Source organism: Orycteropus afer, unplaced genomic scaffold, assembly GCF_000298275.1.
Source record: "Orycteropus afer afer isolate SDZICR_OR568_19922 unplaced genomic scaffold, OryAfe1.0 scaffold00123, whole genome shotgun sequence".
Taxonomy (NCBI): Eukaryota; Metazoa; Chordata; class Mammalia; order Tubulidentata; family Orycteropodidae; genus Orycteropus; species Orycteropus afer.
In genome coordinates, this window is record NW_006921710.1 from 6,936,968 (window position 1) to 6,955,290 (window position 18,323).

General features: G+C 41.4%; 1 protein-coding gene across 1 annotated transcript in view; it reads right to left on the reverse strand.

Annotated features, from left to right (window-relative positions):
* The window catches only part of GARNL3 (GTPase activating Rap/RanGAP domain like 3), a 165,882-nt gene that overhangs the window by 30,505 nt on the left and 117,054 nt on the right, over positions 1-18,323 (reverse strand). Inside the window, exons 14-20 of the mRNA XM_007944319.2 lie at positions 16,462-16,577; positions 14,218-14,322; positions 13,107-13,181; positions 10,132-10,243; positions 5,100-5,198; positions 4,616-4,732; positions 3,869-4,041 (exon numbers count right to left, since the gene is read on the reverse strand). Of these exons, the coding sequence (XP_007942510.1) occupies positions 3,869-4,041; positions 4,616-4,732; positions 5,100-5,198; positions 10,132-10,243; positions 13,107-13,181; positions 14,218-14,322; positions 16,462-16,577 (797 nt within the window). The remainder of the gene's footprint in view (positions 1-3,868; positions 4,042-4,615; positions 4,733-5,099; positions 5,199-10,131; positions 10,244-13,106; positions 13,182-14,217; positions 14,323-16,461; positions 16,578-18,323) is intronic.

Here is an 18,323-nt window from a genome sequence, read left to right on the forward strand (position 1 = left end):
TAGGCTGAGGTTCTCATGGTCCACTAGTCCCTTGGACTAATTGTTTCCATGCTTATATGATAGTTTTTAAAAACATAGGAGATAGTAAGAAGGAAGATCAGGGAAGGAACTTGGCACTCTTCTGGGACCTGGAGAAGGCTACTTTCGCAAGGCTTCACTCTCACTTTGTCAGCAAATCCCCCTGACTATGGCAAGCAGAGCAACTTTGCTGATTGAGTCTTCCCACCTTTACACCTTGCTTCTAAGGAGCATTCTGGCTGTGCTTCTTGCAAGACAGATTTGTTCATTTTTCACAGCTCCCAAAGCCACTGTCTTCTCTTGCTGGAATTCTGCATTAGCCCCTAGCATGTTTCCCTATCTCCACTCTTGGCCACCTAAGCTCTTTCCACACAGTAGCCAAAGTGGTCTTTTTAAAACATGACACTTCTCTAATTCAAGCCTTCTGGTATCTCCCACTACAGTCAAAGTTCTTGTAATGGCCTTGAGGGCTCAAGAAAATCTTCTCCTAGAACACTTGTTCTCACTGTCTTGTTCACTATGCTCCAACTACCACAGCCTCTTGACTGTGCCTCAAACAGGGCCTTGGGGCCCCTGACTAGCTGCTCTTCCTGCCTGGAATGCCCAGATATCCTCATCCCTCATTCCCATAGTTCATTTGGGTCTCTGCTCAAAGCTCCATTACCCTCTGTTGTTGTTGTTAGGTGCTGTCAAGTCATTTCTGATTTAGTAACCCTCTGTATAACAGAACAAAACACTGCCCAGTCCTACATCATCCTCATATTTGTTACTATATTTGATCCCACTGTTGAAGCACTGTGTCACTGATGGTCGTTCTCATTTTTGTTGACCAATCATTATGTCCTTCTCCAGGAACTGGTCCTTCCTGATAACGTCCAAAGTATTTAAGATGAAGTTTTGTCATCCTTGCTTCTAAGGAGCATTCTGGCTGTGCTTCTTCCGAGACAGATTTGTTCATTTTTCTGGCAGTTCATTCAATATTCTTCACCAGCACCATAATTCAAAGGCATCAATTCTTCTTTGGTCCTCATTCATTTTCCAGCTTTTGCATGTATACAAGGCGACTGAAAATACTATGGCTTGGATCAGGCACACTTTAGTTCTCAAAGTGACATCTTTTCTGTTTAATACTTTAAAGAAGTCTTTTGCAACAGATTTGCTCAATGGAATAATACATCATTACATTTCTTGACTGTTGCTTCCATGGGCACTGATTGTGGATCTAAGTAAAACGAAATCCTTAAAACATCAGTATTTTCTCCATTTATCATGATGTTGCTCATTGGTTCAGTTGTGAGGATTTTTTTGTTTTCTTTATGTTGAGGTGTAATCCATATTGAAGGCTGTAGTCATTGATCTTCATCAGAAAGTGTTTCAAGGTCCTCTTTGCTTTCAGCAAACAAGGCTGTGTCATCTGCATATTGCAAGTTTTTTTATTTTTAATTTTATTTTTATTGTGATTTGGGTGAAAGTTTACAGAACAAATTCATCTTCCAAACAGCAGTTCACATACACTTTGTCTCATGACACTGACTGTATCTCCCACAATGCAACAGCTCTCCTCCCACTTTCTCCCTATAGCCACCTCTTCCCTGTGTCCTTCCCTCCCATGCACTCCTGTCCCCTGAGCTGTCTCCCTGTGCATGCATAGCCCTTCTATTCTCCCATGATTGATCTCTCCAAGAAGTGCCTGTCTTTTATTTGGCTGGAAGCCACAGGAGTGGGTTCAATTCCAGACCTGAAGGGCATCTAGGGGCCATAGTCTCAGGGGTTTCACCAGGCTCTAGCAGACCAGCAAATCTGGCCCTTTTTTTAAATGATTTCGAGTTTTGTTCCACATTGTTCTCCCACTCTACCCAGGATCTCCTATATAGATTCCCCTCTGAGTGGTTGACAGTGGTAGCCAGACACCATCTAGTTCTTCTGGTCTCATAGTGTATAGGCTACAGATCGCATGGTGTACCAGTCACTAGGACTAATTTTTTCCATGAATTTTTGGTTTCTTCATTCTTCTTTACTCTGGATGAGGAGAGACCCATTTTTGCATTTAGATGGCTGCTTGCAAGCTTTTAAGATCCCAGTCGCTACTTGCCAAAGTAGGAGGTGGAACAATGTTTTGTGTAGTATGTTATGCCAATTTAGTTTGATGTCCCCTGTGACTATGGTCCCGAGCCCACAGGTTCAACTACTCGCTCTCTCTGGGTAGCTGGCTGTGACCAAGAAGTGACTACAACCTTGCTCATGGACTTGTTTTAATTGTCTTCAGCTTCTCCTTGAACTTGCATATGAGCAGTTGATGGTCTGTTTCACAGTCAGCTCCTGGCCTTGTTTTGGTTGAAGACATTGAACTTCTCCATTGCCTCTTTCCACAGTTATAATCGATCTGATTCCTGTGTACTTCATCTGGAAAAGTTCACGTGTACAGCCACCATTTGTGTTGTTGTAAAAAGGTATTTGCAATGAATAAGTTGTTGGTCTTGCAAAATTCTATCATGTGATCTCCAATGTTATTTCTATTACCAAGGCCATATTTTCCAACTACCAGTGATTCTTCTTTGTTTCCAACTTTTGCATCCCAATCACCAGTGATAATCAACACATGTTGATTGCATGTTTGTTCTATTTTAGACTGCAGAAGTTGGTAAAAATGTTCAATTTCCTCATCTTTGGCTTTGGTGGTTGGTGCATAAATTAGAGTAATAGTAGTATTAACTGGTCTTCCTTGTAGGTATGGATATTATCCGATCACTGACAGAACTGTATTTCAGGATAGATCTTGAAACATTCTTTGTGATGATGAATGCCACACCATTCCTCTTCAAATTGTCACTCCTGGCATAGTAGATCATATGGTTGTCTGATTCAAAATGGCCCAAACCGGTCCATTTCAACTCACTAATGCCTAGGATATCGATCTTAATGCATTCCATTTCATTTTTGACAACTTTCAATTTTCTTAAGTTCATACTTCATACATTCCATGTTCCAATGATTACTGGATGTTTGCAGCTGTTTCTTCTCATTTTGAGTTGTGCCACATCAGCAAATGGAGGTCCCGAAAGCTTTACTCTATGCACATCACTAAGGTTGGCCCTACTCTGAGGAGGCAGCTCTTCCCCAGTCATATTTTGAGCATCTACTGACCTGAGGGGCTCATCTTCCCGGCACTGTATCAGATGGTGTTTCAAGGCTATTCATGAAGTTTTCCAGTAATATATCAGACAGTGTTTCACTGCTATTCATAAGGTTTTCACTGGCCAGTTCTTTGAGAAGTGGATGGCCCCTTCCTTCTTCTGAGTTGGTCGTAGTCTAGAAGCTCTGTTGAAACCTGTCCACCATGGGTGACCCTGTTGGTATTTAAAATACCGGTGGCATAGCCTCCAGTCTCACAGCAACATGCAAGCCACCACAGTACAACAAACTGACAGATGAGTGGTGGATTCCAATCACTAGCAATTATAAATCTGTTCCCTTATCCTACTTTATTTTTATCTCATAAAAAAGCACTTATTTCTGCTTGCTGTCATATATATATTTACTTATTTTTGTTATCCTTCAACTACAAAGCAATCTCCATGACAGGAGAGACTTCATTTTGTTCACTGCTAAATTTCTAGTGCCTAGAATATCACTGTAGGTGTTCATTGGAACGAATGAGCTGGATGAAGCAAGGAAGAGTCCTTTTCATGTTAGTTTTCCAGGGAAAACTATGGTACCAGAGGAGAAGATTTCCCTAGTTGGTTAACAAGGTATGGGACAACACTGGTGGAGGATAATCTCTGGGTAGAAGGAGAGAGTCTGCCTCAGTACTCCTTGGCCAGGAGAGAAGCAATTTGAGGAGAAAGCCTACCCGGATGTACTGGAATTCTTCAACAGGCGACTCCGATAGGGGAGATAACAATGAGGTGCTGGTTACCCCGCTTGGCTTATGTTTCCTTGTGATCAGAAGTAGTTTATTCCGGATTGCAACAACAATTCTCAGCTCTTTGCTATGGTGAGTGTTAATGGCATACAAGTGGCAACCTGGGAAGAGAAATAAATGATACTGAACAGATGACAAGAAGTTTTAGAAAGTCCCAGGCCTTGGCATTACCTAATAACCCTGGAAATTAAGCATGCCAGGAAATGGGGATAAGAGAATAGGACCTTGAATTGACTAAGAATGTTTCTTCTACCAGGCAGAAAGTGGGCTTGACATAAACATTAATTTGAGTTATAGAAAAATTAAGGAAGTCATATTTCCTATGTTCTACAGTTTTGGACTGACCTTCAGACCTGCTACATCATATAGATTAAAATGAGGACAATCAGAGCTTCAGGAACCAAAGTGTGTAAAACTCTCCTTACTCACAAATTTGTGAATGAAGCTTAATTTACCTCCAAAACATTATATGGCCTAGAATTTCCTCTAGTCCTCAACCTGTTTTTCTATCTTTTAAGCTTCTCTTAAAGAACAGTGATGCTATCTTTATGATATTTCCAAGTGAAAAACAAACCAAAAAAATGAAATTCCTATTCATTTTTATTTCCAGTAAAACTTGAGCAATTTGGGAAAAATATTAAACAGAAACCACTAAAAGATGAATAACCAAGTCACCTTTTGTTTTCTCAAGCTTATTTTCCCTGCAGTCATACTTGCTCTTCGCAGCCTGTTTTCCCTCGATGCCCTTTTGCACAGTGCTGAGCCTAAACACAAAGAGACGGGCATCTTTTCCTGGTGAGAAAAAAGAGATAGACGAGGAGATTAACAAGGTCAAGTTAAATGACCTGAAAGAATGGAAAGAGCAGACGGTGTAGGAAAATTACAGCTAGAGAATAAGGATTTGAGGTGTTCCAGAATTCAGGAAAAATCCACATTACCTTTACCTAACAATGTATTTAAGGGTGACTTCCTGTCCTACTCTCTGTCCATCATTATTCCCCCCCAGAGAACAAATGGGCCACCAAGGGACCCTGACCACTGGGCCTCAGGGAAAGAAAGAACTGGCATGGCCTGGGCAGTCAGACCACCCTCAGTGTCTGCCTTAGCAGGCTGTGGGCTTTTTCCTTCCCAGAGCCTGCCAAGGGGAAGGGGATACCACCTTTGTCTGCTCTGAGAATCAGCAGGTCCAGAGTCTCAAGCACATGCATCTGCTTCACGGGCAGAGTTCTGTCAAACACCGGCACTGATGGAAGGTCATCTGGAAAAGGAGACCTGGTTACCCAACACTGCAACAGTAGCCCATGACTCTCTAGCAACTATAAAACATGCCTCTAGATGGTTTAGGACCTCTCTAGACAAGGACGGAAGTCCGTTTCTAGAGCTTTCATGAAATCTGTGCAATAAGTTCAAGCACTATATTCCTCTCAGCTCAGGGAGAAGTACTGATATTTCCCTCCCAAAGGCATTTGGAACTCTGTAGTGAACGTGGTAGCAGGGGCATGTAAACTATGTTCTTCTCCTTAATGTTCATCAAAGAAAAAGCAATATTTTTTGATCCCAGTTTTCACTAAGGTTTAATGTAACCAAAGGACTGAACATCAACTTAAAAAACAAAAGCGAGAAACAGAATACAATCAGCTACTTCCTTTAAGTATTTTCTTATTTTTATGTAATGCTTGAAATTGCATCATGTCTTAGGTTATTTTAGTATAATTCTGAAGACAGCAAAATAAATGTTCCCTTTTGTATTTAAAAGAAATACAAACCCACCCTCCTCTAACATACCCCATGTCTGAATCAGTCATAGTTTGCCTATACATTTTTAGTATTTCTCCACATAGAAATATGAAATCTCCTTTTCAGACAAAAATAAGTAACTCAAACTGGGAGAAAATAAAACTGCCCAAATAACAAGAAAAAATCAAATGTAAGTGGAAATGCTCAGGAAGGTTTTAGGCAAATGGATGATTAAAGAAATTTCAGTTACACATAGGATTTGTGTTTAGCTTACTCACTGGGCTCTTAAACTGCTAGCAATTCAGTTTGTTCCTGGGGGACCTGAGGACATAGGGGTCTAAGAGAGTTATGCTGTGGCATAAGCAAAAAGGGCTATTCTGAGCTTGATACAGATTCAGAGCAAGGCAGTCAGGGATGGTGTAGATGTTCTCGGTAGGAAAAATCGCAATCTCCTTATCTGACCTAAGCCTGAAACTTAGGTCTTCAACGGCTCAGCTACTGTGGCCTAGGGTTCGTGTGTCTAGTAGTAATTTAGGGCCAAGGAGTCCTGAGCATCTTGAGTCTTCCAGAAATCTAATTCTAGTTGGGAGCTCATCCACCTTTGGGTGGTGTCCAGGAGGCAGGGGAGCTTCTGCCATCAGGATTAGTAGCCGCCTCACACTAGGGAGGGATCTCCTGCTCCTACAGCAGGCCTGTGAGGGCTCTGGATAACTAAGAGCAGAGCCTGCTAAGCTCTTATTAGAAACAGGGCTTGTCTCTAGTTCCCTTTAATCAGGGGGACAAATGTAAATTTTATGACCGCTCATCAACCACTTTTCTTCCTCTTCTACCCCAGGCCTTTAGAAAAAGAAATAGACTTTCAGAGTCTTTGTATTTGGCTGGGGGAAGTTTTGATTTTTCAAAACATGGGATCATTCCAGTACCTGACATCATATTTGGCTAAGTAACTATGATTATTTCATTTTGTTATATAACAACACAGCAGCAATGGCGGCTAACAGACACTGAAGGCTTATACATGCCAGACCCTAATGCTAAGAGTTCCGTTTATTTAATTTAAATGTCCCAATGACACTATTAGGTAGGAACTTTTAACATTACCATTTCACAAATGAAAAATCTGAGGCTCAGAGGTGGAAGGACTTGTCCAAGGTCACACCCTGAACATGCAGAACCCAAGTCTGTGCAAGGATAAAGCCCATGGTGCTTACCCAGTTGTAGCGTAAAAGCAGCACCACATCCCCATGGATTGATTGTGCATCCATGGGAACAACAGTAAAGAATTAACAAATAGCAGAAGGACTTCATTTAACATTGAAAACAGAGGTATACTGGATAGCTGTGAAACTGCATACAGAGTACATTAGCATTTACTGTCCTTCAACTCTTTCCTGATGGCTGAGCTTGCTTCCACACAGCACAGGGAAGAGGAAGTAAGGAGATAAGAAAATGACATGTGATTGTCCATTAACTTTTTTTTTTTCCTTCTTGTAATCTCTTTATGAAGAAACTCAAAATCTTTTAGAACCTGCTTTTCTATTATTTTAAAACTAGAACATATAGTGATAGCATATTTAATCAGTATTTAGACTCCCTTCACAGGAGGTTCTGCTATACTTAGAATACAAATAGAGGAGCTCTGGTGGCGTAGTGCCTAAGGCACTTGACTGCTAACCATAAGGCTGGCAGTTCAAACCCACCAGCCACTCCTCGGAAGGAAGACTGGGCAATCTACTTCCGTAGTGATACTGCCTCAGATTCGACACGATGGCAGTGAGGGTTTTTTTTTTTTTTTTTTTTTGAGAATACAAATTATTTTGATTTTAAAAAATGATCTTGAAAGGAATAGAGTATTGTGAGGGAAAGTTTAATGAAATTAAAGCAGAGGCTAACGGGATGGAGTGGAACTTGGTCTGAAACAGAATGGAGAGATTTACTCACATAAACAATTCATAATGTGATTAAGTATAGACAAGAAAAGGTAATGAAAGAAAGAACAAGAGAATATGGCTTGAAAGCACAACAAGGGATACAAAGCCTGAAGGGTTATTCTTCTTTTCAGCAAAAGCAAACAGGGATGTATCACATGCAAAAATAATCTGAATATTGAATCTAAGCTGAGTAATAAACCTAAGTGTATACAGCTACCACCTGCTTAAGGCTGCCTTCAAATTCATAAGACATGATTCTCCTGGCCAATCACAATTATCCCTGTATGTGACACCTCCATCAAGTTTTATTTTCTATTTTTTTCCATTCAATTTCAGATACAGGGAGATGAAAATTTCAGAAAAGGATTAGTAGTCTGGGTTTAGATTTTACATAAAAAAAGAAAAGCATCTCAAATAGATATTTTTTTGTTTTTAAGAAGCCTTACAAATAATCACTATGTGGCATATGTTCTCTTTCCCAAAAAAGGCAGACAGAATTTTAAAGGCTTTTAATCAAAATTTTTCATAATTATTTGTCCAGGACTACATTTTTGGGAGTGTATGCTAAGACAATGACAAAACATTGGTAGCATTTAATTTAATTTTAACAGAATGGAGCTGATTTAGGAGAAAGCAGTGGACAAGGAATCTCATTCGGGTTCTGGTTCCAGCTATGCCACTCCTCAGCTGCCATCCTGGGCGAGGCTACCATTTCTTTAGGTCTTGGTTTCTTCATCCTAAGAGAATGGGCTCAACCTGTCGGTCTGTTTTATTTGGAATTTTTTAAATAATTTTTTTTTATTTGGTTGAACTTTTGGCAAAATCTAAGATTTTGTTACTTTTTAGCAAGTTCATAGGGCCATAGCAAAGATAATAGGAGCTGTTTAAGAAGTTTTCTTATGTGCCAGGCAATGCTTTAAGTACTTAACATAGGCGATTTATTTAATCCCCACAATCCAGCCTGTTGGTTATTATCGTCAACCCTAGTTTAGTGATTTCATCTTTTTTCTTTTTTAAATGAACTATTTTTCAGGCACTTAAAAAATTACCCTCACTTTAGAGATCTCTGAGGAGACTCAAGGAGGTTAAATAATTTCTTCAAAGTCACAAAGGTTTTCTAACAGTCTTGAAGTTTCTACAATTAAATATTTAATTTAAATTCTGAATTTATAAATTGTAAGTTATCTACCTTTTATGAAATTAGTTATATATACAACTATGTTATGGACACAATTAAAACATATATCAAAAACAACAGGTGAGGTCAGAAACAAGTTCATTATTTATTAAGCAGTCCAGCTCTCTCATACTACAGAAGGCACTGAGCACAGTGCCTGGCACATAGTACAAGTGCTGAGTAAGGGTCTGACAGGGTAAAGGACGTGCCAAAGGGCAGGCGGATGAGGCATAGTTTGAGGCCATTATGTTACTCTCATAGTGGCGATATTCAGTATTCTCATAAAGACATTCTATGGTAGTTGGAAGGAGCTCTGGTACTGTAGTGCCTAAGACATTTGACTGCTAACCAGAGGGCTGGCGGTTCAAACCCATCAGCCACTCCTCAGAAGGAAGGTTGGGCAATCTACTTCTGTAGTGATACTGCCTCGGAAACCCAAGGAGGGGTCACTATGAGTCGGGTCTGACTCGATGGCACATAACAATAACAACATAATAGCCGGAGACTGGGTGGGCCTGCTCCATGTAGTCCAAGGAGCTGCCTTTGGAAGATGCTGTCTCAATGCCCACTGCTCCCACTGAGCCCCAGGTGTTTAGCCCCTTTAGGCCACATTAGGGGTGTGAGAGAATCCAAAGGGGCTTCCCACTAGAGAGGACCACACCTTCCTTGAATCTAACCCCCATCCAAGGTTGAATCTCCTCGATGGCATCCTCACCAGGGTGTGTCTAATGGACAGACAGGGAACCGATCTCTCCAGGTGGGCTGATCTACCTGTCCTTCAGAAAGTTTGATTTCATATTCAGGTGAAATCTGCCACCCTGTCAAAATCTTTTTGTTTCTGTAACTATTGAGAATGGATTTTCTAGGATTCTTATTGCTTGTTTTGAATACAAAATAGTCTTCAAATCAGAAATCTTAAAAAAAAAAAAGAAAAAAAGAGAAAGAAAGAAAAGCTTTGAGGGAGAGGAGCACACCCCCCAGTAGCCAAGAAACAAAAGCATAGAGGCTCCAAAGAACAACGTGTCCTTCTTGACTTGAGGGAGAGTGTTGGAATCATGATAAGCAGTGGCTCAAGAGCAGATCCTTTTTGCAGATCATTTGATTGCTACGGACTAATCACAGACTGGGGAAGGGATGAACTTGTCATGCATGGCTCATCCTCCAGCCTGCTTAACCTCTGCTTGCCCTGAAACCAAGGGGTTAATTTTGTAAGGAAATGAAATTTTGCTAACCTCCCGTCTGAAGACACAATTCTGGTCTAAAGGGAGTGGACCGGTGTTCACCCATGTTAGAAATACCGCAAGTTACACAAATAAAGACATTTGTAGGAACAGCTACTCACTAACCATCCACTAGCAAGACGCCAGCATCAGTGGAAACCAGCAAGGCCTGGCCCCAGGGATCTGCACACACGGCTTCGTGAGGGAAATTACTGCAGAAACACTGGGGCTCCCAAGGCTGCGAGGCAACACAAGCATCGGAAAATAAGTGCACCAGAAACAAAACACCCTGTGGCCCATCAAATGGAAATGTACAGTGCGAGTCCTGAAGCAGTAACACAGATACCCCAGTGTGAGAAGAGCCACCCCAGATCCTGGTAGCTAAATGAGGTCTGGACTCAGTTACTTTTCTTAAGAAGAAAAGTCTCCTTGCAAACACATAAGCAATAGGAAAGGAATGGATTCACTTGTTTCTGGCACCATGACCTGTCTCTATATTGCTGTAATGCTCCCTGGGGGAAATCAAAACGTCAGAAACATTTTTAAAGCATTTTTCTTCAACACCTGGAATTTGGACCAATTGGTGTCTATGTTTTGGAGAATTCATACCAGTTCATCATTAAAGGAAGAGTCCCATGTAACTACAAAAAAAGTCATCAATTCCTGTGTTGCTGATTCAGCATAATGATTAAACCACACACAACTGTGAGATTGTTGCCATCTTAATATGAAAATGCTTACTGATCTAGTCAGGGCTAGAAGATTTTAAAGAAAAAATAACAGCTGCTTATAGGAAAAAGGCAAGTGCTACTCAAAAGCAATTCATGATCCCCCTTGTGACATAGTCACAGTATGTGCACTTTTTCCCTTGAGTCTTAGTTTGATTTTCATTTCAGGCATAAAGAGTTAGCTCAGCCTCACTATTGCCTCGGAGCTGTGTATAACTGCCTGGAGCTGGTGGGTCACTGCTTAGTGTGGTGTTAGTCATGCTGGAATTGTGGACATTTTCAACAGAATCATTCACTTCCCTCCAAACCACTTTTTCTCTCAGACACAAAGGCCTGATGTCCCACTGGGGGCTGTAACAAGTGCATGTGTGTGCAAGTGTGTGTGTATACACTGGGGGCACACATTCCTGCATACTCTTAAGAAGAAGTGAAGGCTTTGAGGACCACCTTCAAGGATGTCCTGAGGGGTGAGGGTAAATACTGTGTGTACTGCTGCTACCTTAGAAAACTCATGACCTCCCTTTAAGAAACCCACAAGCCTCCAAAAGAGTAATTGCTAGGATGCAGCTTGTACTGTTCTGAAAAGATCTTCTGAAAAATGGGAAAATGCTTTACAAACTGAAAAGGTTACACAAATGTAGGTCATTAGTTCAAATGGCATTTCCCCAGGATTATATCTGGTAATCCTGGGGTTGTGCTTTATAGCAAGACATGAAAAAAGCGAAGTCAATATAAATGTCAATCAGGAGATAGACATAGACACCAGAGCATTAGGTAATATGAAGACAAAACAATCACCTCTTAGTAACAAAATGTTCTCTGACCAAAGGACATGATTTTAGAACACTTAGGCAGAAAAGGGGTTCTTAACCCAGAAAATCCAAGATCCCTTTAGAGGATCCACAGGGAGGCTTATGGAAGTCTCTAAAACTTCTGGGATTGTATTCAAAATGCTGTGCATAGGTGCCATTCACACATTTTCCTGGCCTGGGGTGGAGGTCTCATTGCTTTCATGGGTTTGCACAGGAGCTGGGAATTCCAAGATGAGTGAGGAATCACTGAATATCAGTGCAGGAAGCATCAGTGCTACAAATTCAGATCTGGCCACACGGGCTGTAGTCTGATGACTGATAGCATTTGCCAGGTGTACTAAACCTACCTCTGCCACTGAGGGTCTCAGTGCAGATTCTGCAGGGCAAGAATGAGGTCTCAAGGTCTTCCTGCCGAAGGAACATCTTATTAAGAATGTTACTAAATCTTACTGGACTTTGGTATTTATAAATTCCTACCATACACATGATCAAGCATGTAGTGGGAACTGCTGCCAACTTAGGGAAGGATGCCCTTATCATCAGCCTTAAGCTGGTTGTGGTTTTTAGCATCATTTGTAGTTTTAGCTTATCATTTTCCTGAAACCAGACTTTAAAGCATATACGTTCTGCAGTTCAAATACAAGTAATTCATACCTTTATAATGAAGGTAAATAAATACTTAATTCTTTTGATTTTATAATGGACACTTCTCTAGTGACGTGCTGCCTGTAAATTTGTTTCATTTAAATAATGCATACATATTCTGAACATAGCCATAATTATTGAGTTATTGAGTGCACGGGGTGGTGTTTACAAAATCACATGGAGAGTACGTTTGCACACCATTGCTTATTATTTTTTCCTCTTCTCTTCTTGACTATCACCTCTTTCTTTTTCCATAGAAAGTGGAAATGAGAAGTAGAAAGATAGGCAAAAGTAGAAGGAATTTTTTGGCTGGCTGAGTGAACTACAGATTGAGCAGTAGTTTCTCAACTATGGTTCTCTGACCAATAGCATCGGCATCAACTGGGAACTTGTTAGAAGTGCAAATTTTCAGGCCTCACTTCAGACCCACTAAATGAGAAACTCTGAGGAGATCCTAACACACACTGGAGGTTGAGAAGCACTGCTCCAGGGTCTTGCTGTTCAAAGTGTGGTCTGGGGTCAGCAGCACAGGCATCACATGTGAGCTTGTTAGAAATGTAGATTCTTGACCCTGCCCCAAACCTCCTGAATCAGAACATGCATTTGTTCAAGATGTTAGGTGATCCGTGTGCGTATTCAAGCTTGAGAAATCACTGCCGAACTTAGTGTGTCTGACCCGGCCTGGCCCGGCAGATCTGCTCCACTGAAGCATGCAAAAGCACATACATACTAGAGACAGAAGAGGGGTTCCCACTACACATCTATCTACTCAACTTAATCTGGGGCTTCCCTCAAGGACTCTGGAGTAGATAAGCTCTTCTTCCTCCTACCCCACAAGCCTCTTTCCATGAATATGAATAACTTCACTGAGGATAAAAGACATTGACATTTCACCTAGAAAGAATCATCAACTCACCTCTTTTTTACAGATCCCCGAAGCTGCCAAGCTTGATGGAGCGTCCCCTCTGACAATGGATTTCAGTTTCAGTGCCTTAAAGACAGGGATCTCTTTAAAGTTTGTTACCAGGCAGCAAAGGAACAGCAGAACAAATAACTGTGATTTGAAAAAAATTGACTCAAACAGGAGTAATTTCAGACCAAAGTTTTCAGGTTCCCACAATGCTTTGTCATGGATGATAAGGAATAAAGTTAGCAGGATAGAATCAAGCCTCGATTACAGTGTCCTAGCCCAAATTACCCCAAATGCATTCTATTATATCAACAGATCAAGATGACAGTACAGTGATTTTCAAACCATGGAAGCATTGGAAATAGCCAGATTTATAGGTTCTCCTCAATCTTGATGAATCAGTCTCTAGAGGCAGCAGTGTTTAGAAGTCTCTGTAACGGTAGTAGCTGTTTTAGAAGAAAGTTATCTTTGCCTCTCAGCGCTCCTTGATCACACAACCTTCCTCCATTCGCCTGCCTTGCTTAGCTCCCTTCTATGGAGTCAGAGCCTCCTCTGCAGGTGTCAGCACTCTTCCCTGCTGTGATGTGGGATCAAGCCAGGAAGCTGTGTGGCTTCCCAGAACTGAGAAATGCAAGGCAAAGGGAGAGTGGTTCGCTCCATAAGCCTGGAGTAAGGTGATGATTAGGATGACTGCTTCCATGTAACAGAATGGAAATTCACGTCTTCTGTCAGTGACAGAGACACTCTGCTTACTCCTGCCAGGCAGGAGCTCAAGGTGCTTTTCCCAAATGAGCATCCTACTCCTCAGAAAATTCCCGGGAAGCAAGAAGTGCATGCTTCCTTGACAACAGGGAACCCAGAGCTGGGCACTGTGGCCTCTTTGCTTTGAGTTGGTAACATTCCCCTTCTGCAGAGTACTTTACTGTCACTCACATCTGCAGAGGACTATATCTACTTGGGTGTCAAAATCTCTCTCATGTTTCCCACAACAATCCTAAGGAAATAACAGAGCCTCACAGGAGTATGCAAATATCAAAGTCCTTACAGGTGAGTCATCAAGTTTGGATGGAACTCACAACTACATGTCTAGCAAAAAAGGCTTCAGAATAAAACTCACCTGCCCTATTCTAACAAACTCTGCCTGGCGAGCCTCCTCTTTCTTCCGTGCTGACTTGGGTGATTCTGGTAAGACATCACTAAAAGATCGTCTATTAAGCATGTTCTGAAAAAGAAAAACAAGTTATGAATTCCTCAAATGGCTATCAAATCTTATACTTTGGCTTCTCACAATGCTTAAACCTGTTTGTCCAAATGGTCCTATTTCTACATTCAGTACTTGTTCGTTCAGTAAGCATTTATGGAGCACCTACTTTGTGCCAGGCTCTGTACTACATGCTAGGGATGAAAAAAAAAAAAAAAAAAAAAAATCAACCAGTAGAGACTGTGTAATGGCAGAGAGCATGGGCTTTGAAAATCAAGCTGACAAGTTCCACTTCTTACTTATTATCAGAGTGATCTAGGCCACCATTTTGCACAGCTTTGTGGGTGCCATTCTCTTAGAGTTGTGTCCCTGGACCACAACAGCCCGAATTCTGTGTGAATGGCACCCCTTGGAGTTGTGCAACTCTGGTTCTTGGGCAAGATAGTTAATTTCTGAGTTTCAGTTTTCTTATGGGGTCAGTGAGAGCTCTGGTAGCATAGTGCCTAAGGCACTTGACTGCTAACCAGAAGGCTGGCGGTTCAAACCCACCAGCCATTCCTCGGAAGGAAGGTTTGGCAATCTACTTCCGTAGTGACACTGCCTTGGAAACCCAAGGAGAGGTCGCTATGAGTCAGGTCTGACTCGATGGCATATAAAAACAACAACAACATGGGGTCAATAACTCTATCCTAGGTAAGGAAGATGGGGCAATCTACTTCCGTAGTGATACTGCCTCGGAAACCCAAGGAGGGGCCGCTATGAGTTGGTCCAACCCGACGGCACATAACAACAACAACAAGGTGTGTGATGAAGATTAAATGAGGTAATACATGTAAACACAGTGCTTGGCACACATTAAATAAATCTCTTCCAAGCCACATTCATAGATCTAGGTATACTCATTCAATCAGCAAGTGTTTACTGAGCACCTACAACTCTGCCAGACATTGGGAATGTGATAGATACAGGCTCTGTCCTTGTGCAGTATAGAGTCTAATGGGAGAGACAGATGAAGAAGTATGTGGGGGCTATGAAAGTATTTAACAGGGCAGCTGGGTTTCAACTGGGGGGAGGGGTCAGGGAAGGCCTGCGTATGGCTGCTGCAGCCAAGACTTAGAGGATCTCATGTACTCATTGTGGTCCCCTCTCTGCACCTTTCCCTGACCTTAGGAAACAATAGAACAAAGAGATGACAGATTATGGCTTATTCTTCGGGGTCCTGGGACTAGTCTGGCCCAATCCCTGCAAGTAGTGTGGATGGCCTGACCTGCCAGAAGTTAAAGGGTGCCTGTAAAATGATGGTGGTGACTGTGCTGAAGGGAAAGGACTGGAAGAGCACTAACGCATTTCGGAATTCTCCACCTTCCCTCGGTGAGCACCGGAAACCTGATGCTACATTTATTTACACACGTCATTAATAATTATTTTTACTGGAGTTTATGAATGCATGGATTCTAGGCGAGTCTCCTCACTTGACCTGTGCTGCTTTATTAAATAGGGAAAATGTTTTTAAATGATGATTTTTATTCTGAATTAATGAATTCCTGACATCTGGTGATTTCACACTGAGTTTGGAAGCTGTGAAAGAACACGTGTGCCCCTGAAGGTGATGAGTTCCTCAAGGAAGGTGCTATTTCTGATCAATGTGGCTATCCCGAGGCCTAGGTAGGCAGTGTCTGGCACAAAGTAGATTTTCAGTAATTGTAAATGTTTGTTTAAGTTCTGAGTATGACATTGAATCTCCAGAAAACTTAAGAAAGCACCCAGATGCTCTCTACTATCATCATTTTTGCCTGTCCATCAGCCCTGGGAATACTGAGTATCACTCAGAACAGCCACCCAAAAACAACACTCTTCAATCCTTAAAACTTTCTTAAATTTTCAATGTTACAGGGACTACTGAGGTACAATAGTGCCCTTCAACCTGCACCTTAATTCTCACAGGCTTTGGCTTTGTGACAATCATGTTCCTTTATATGGACACTCAACCCTTCTCCTTTTGGTAACAATGAGAGAACACTAGCTTGTGTGGCTACAGTATAGTTTTGACAGCAAGTACACATGTGTCTCCTTTCTTTTCTAACCAGGACCTCATTGCTAGACTTGTATTCTCAGCTCAGACCCCATGAGAAAGAAAGGGGTCCATGGACCCAGGCTTACCTTATGCAAATCTGGCATCAGATCCTGGTACAAAGAGCGAATCAACATATCGAGGGTACGCCGACGTTTTTGGGCAAATGTTGGAGTTTCCAAAGTGGCTTTTTCACCATTAATTACTAAAGCAAATCATGTTATAAAGGAAATTAGAAACATTAGCATGCTATTAAGAATGGTCTTCTCTAGGGCAGCTTTCACAACGGACACTTCCCAGCATAGGTATTAGTATTGGTATTATCCTTTCTTCACATGGGAACGCTTAAAAACTCTCCAACTTTCTCTATGCCTAAATCTATCTATAGATTCATATCATCCATAGGTATGTGTATCTTACCTTTTCTATTAGACTGCAGATTTTCCGAGGAAAGGGTATATCTGATTACCTGAAGATCTCTTTAGCTACAGACCCAACCATCAACCTCCCTCACTCATTACAGCCACCCATCTATCCAGCCATTCATTCATCTATCCATCCATCCACCTATCAAATACATGTGGCCAAACTACCAGGATGTCATTCGATAAGGATTGAAAATTTGTTGCATTGTGTTAGAAAAAATAACAACTCCTTAAACAGAGTACTGAAGGTTATGGTGATTCCTTCTGGAAAAGAGCTGGGGTTTTAGTGGACTACCAACACACTATGAACCGATAGTGGAATGCTCAGGTACACATTAGGGCAGAGAATAGGAATAGGAGGAGAGAATGCAATAGAGGTTAGGTATTTGCAGTCAAGATAGTTATGGATTTCAGTTCCAATTCTGCTGCTAGATGTTTACTCTTAGGCAAATTGTTTAGCTTACTTGGGCCTCAGTTTTCTACCTTATAAAATAGGTAAAACTGTATTTCCTTACTGAGCTGCTGTAAGAATTCAGATTAAGATTATATAAAGAATTAGCATGGTATTTGGCACATGGAACTGAATAAATGATAATTATCATTTTTCTCATATAAGGGCCAAAGGAGAGACAGTGCTCATAAACTTAAAAATGGCACATCTCGGGGACAGGCATTTCCTAGTTAAGATCTGAGTGCTGGGGTCAAGCTGGGCTTATTTTGTGTCAAGGCATCTCTTAAGGAATTTAAACCTTGAAGGCCTATTATTTTCTCTAATTCTGTGATTGAGAAATTTTTGTGTGAGATTTTTTTTCCTAGAAAAATTCAACTTAAATAACTTGTTTTTGGCTGAATAAGGGGAAAAGGTCAAGATCTTGGTTGAAATACCACTTTCTGGCTATGATCACTTAGTGTTCTACCTCCTCACTTCCTTCCTCCTGCTAAATTCACGTTGGAATTCAGAAAGACCACTGATTCCTTAGCCTTTTTCTCAGTCTATCAATTCCTCCTGCTCTCCCTTCTCTTGGCTCCATGCTCCATCACTGCAATACATTTTCTCAGTTCCTTTAGACTCATGCTATACCTATCTTGCAATCTCCACCTTTAAACCAATTGAAATTTTCATTTAATTTGACCCCAAGCCATTGAAGATGCTGAAGAAAGTCACTCTGTTGATTGCTGTTACTGTTAGATGCCATCAAGTCAGCTCTGACTCATAGCAATCCTATGTACAACAGAATGAAACACTGGCCAGTCCTGCACCAGCCTCATGATCCCTACTATTCCTGAGCCCATCGCTGCAGCCACTGTGTCAATCCATCTAGTTAAGGGCCTTCCCCTCTTTCCTTGACCCTCCACTTTACCAAGCATGATATCCTTCTCCAGAGAATGGTCCCTTCTGACAACATGACCAAAGTAGGTGAGATGAATTTTGGCCATTCTTGCATCCAAGGAGCATTCTGCCTGCACTTCTTCCAGGACAGATTTGTTAGTTCTTTTAGCAGCCCATGGTACTTTCAGCATTCTTT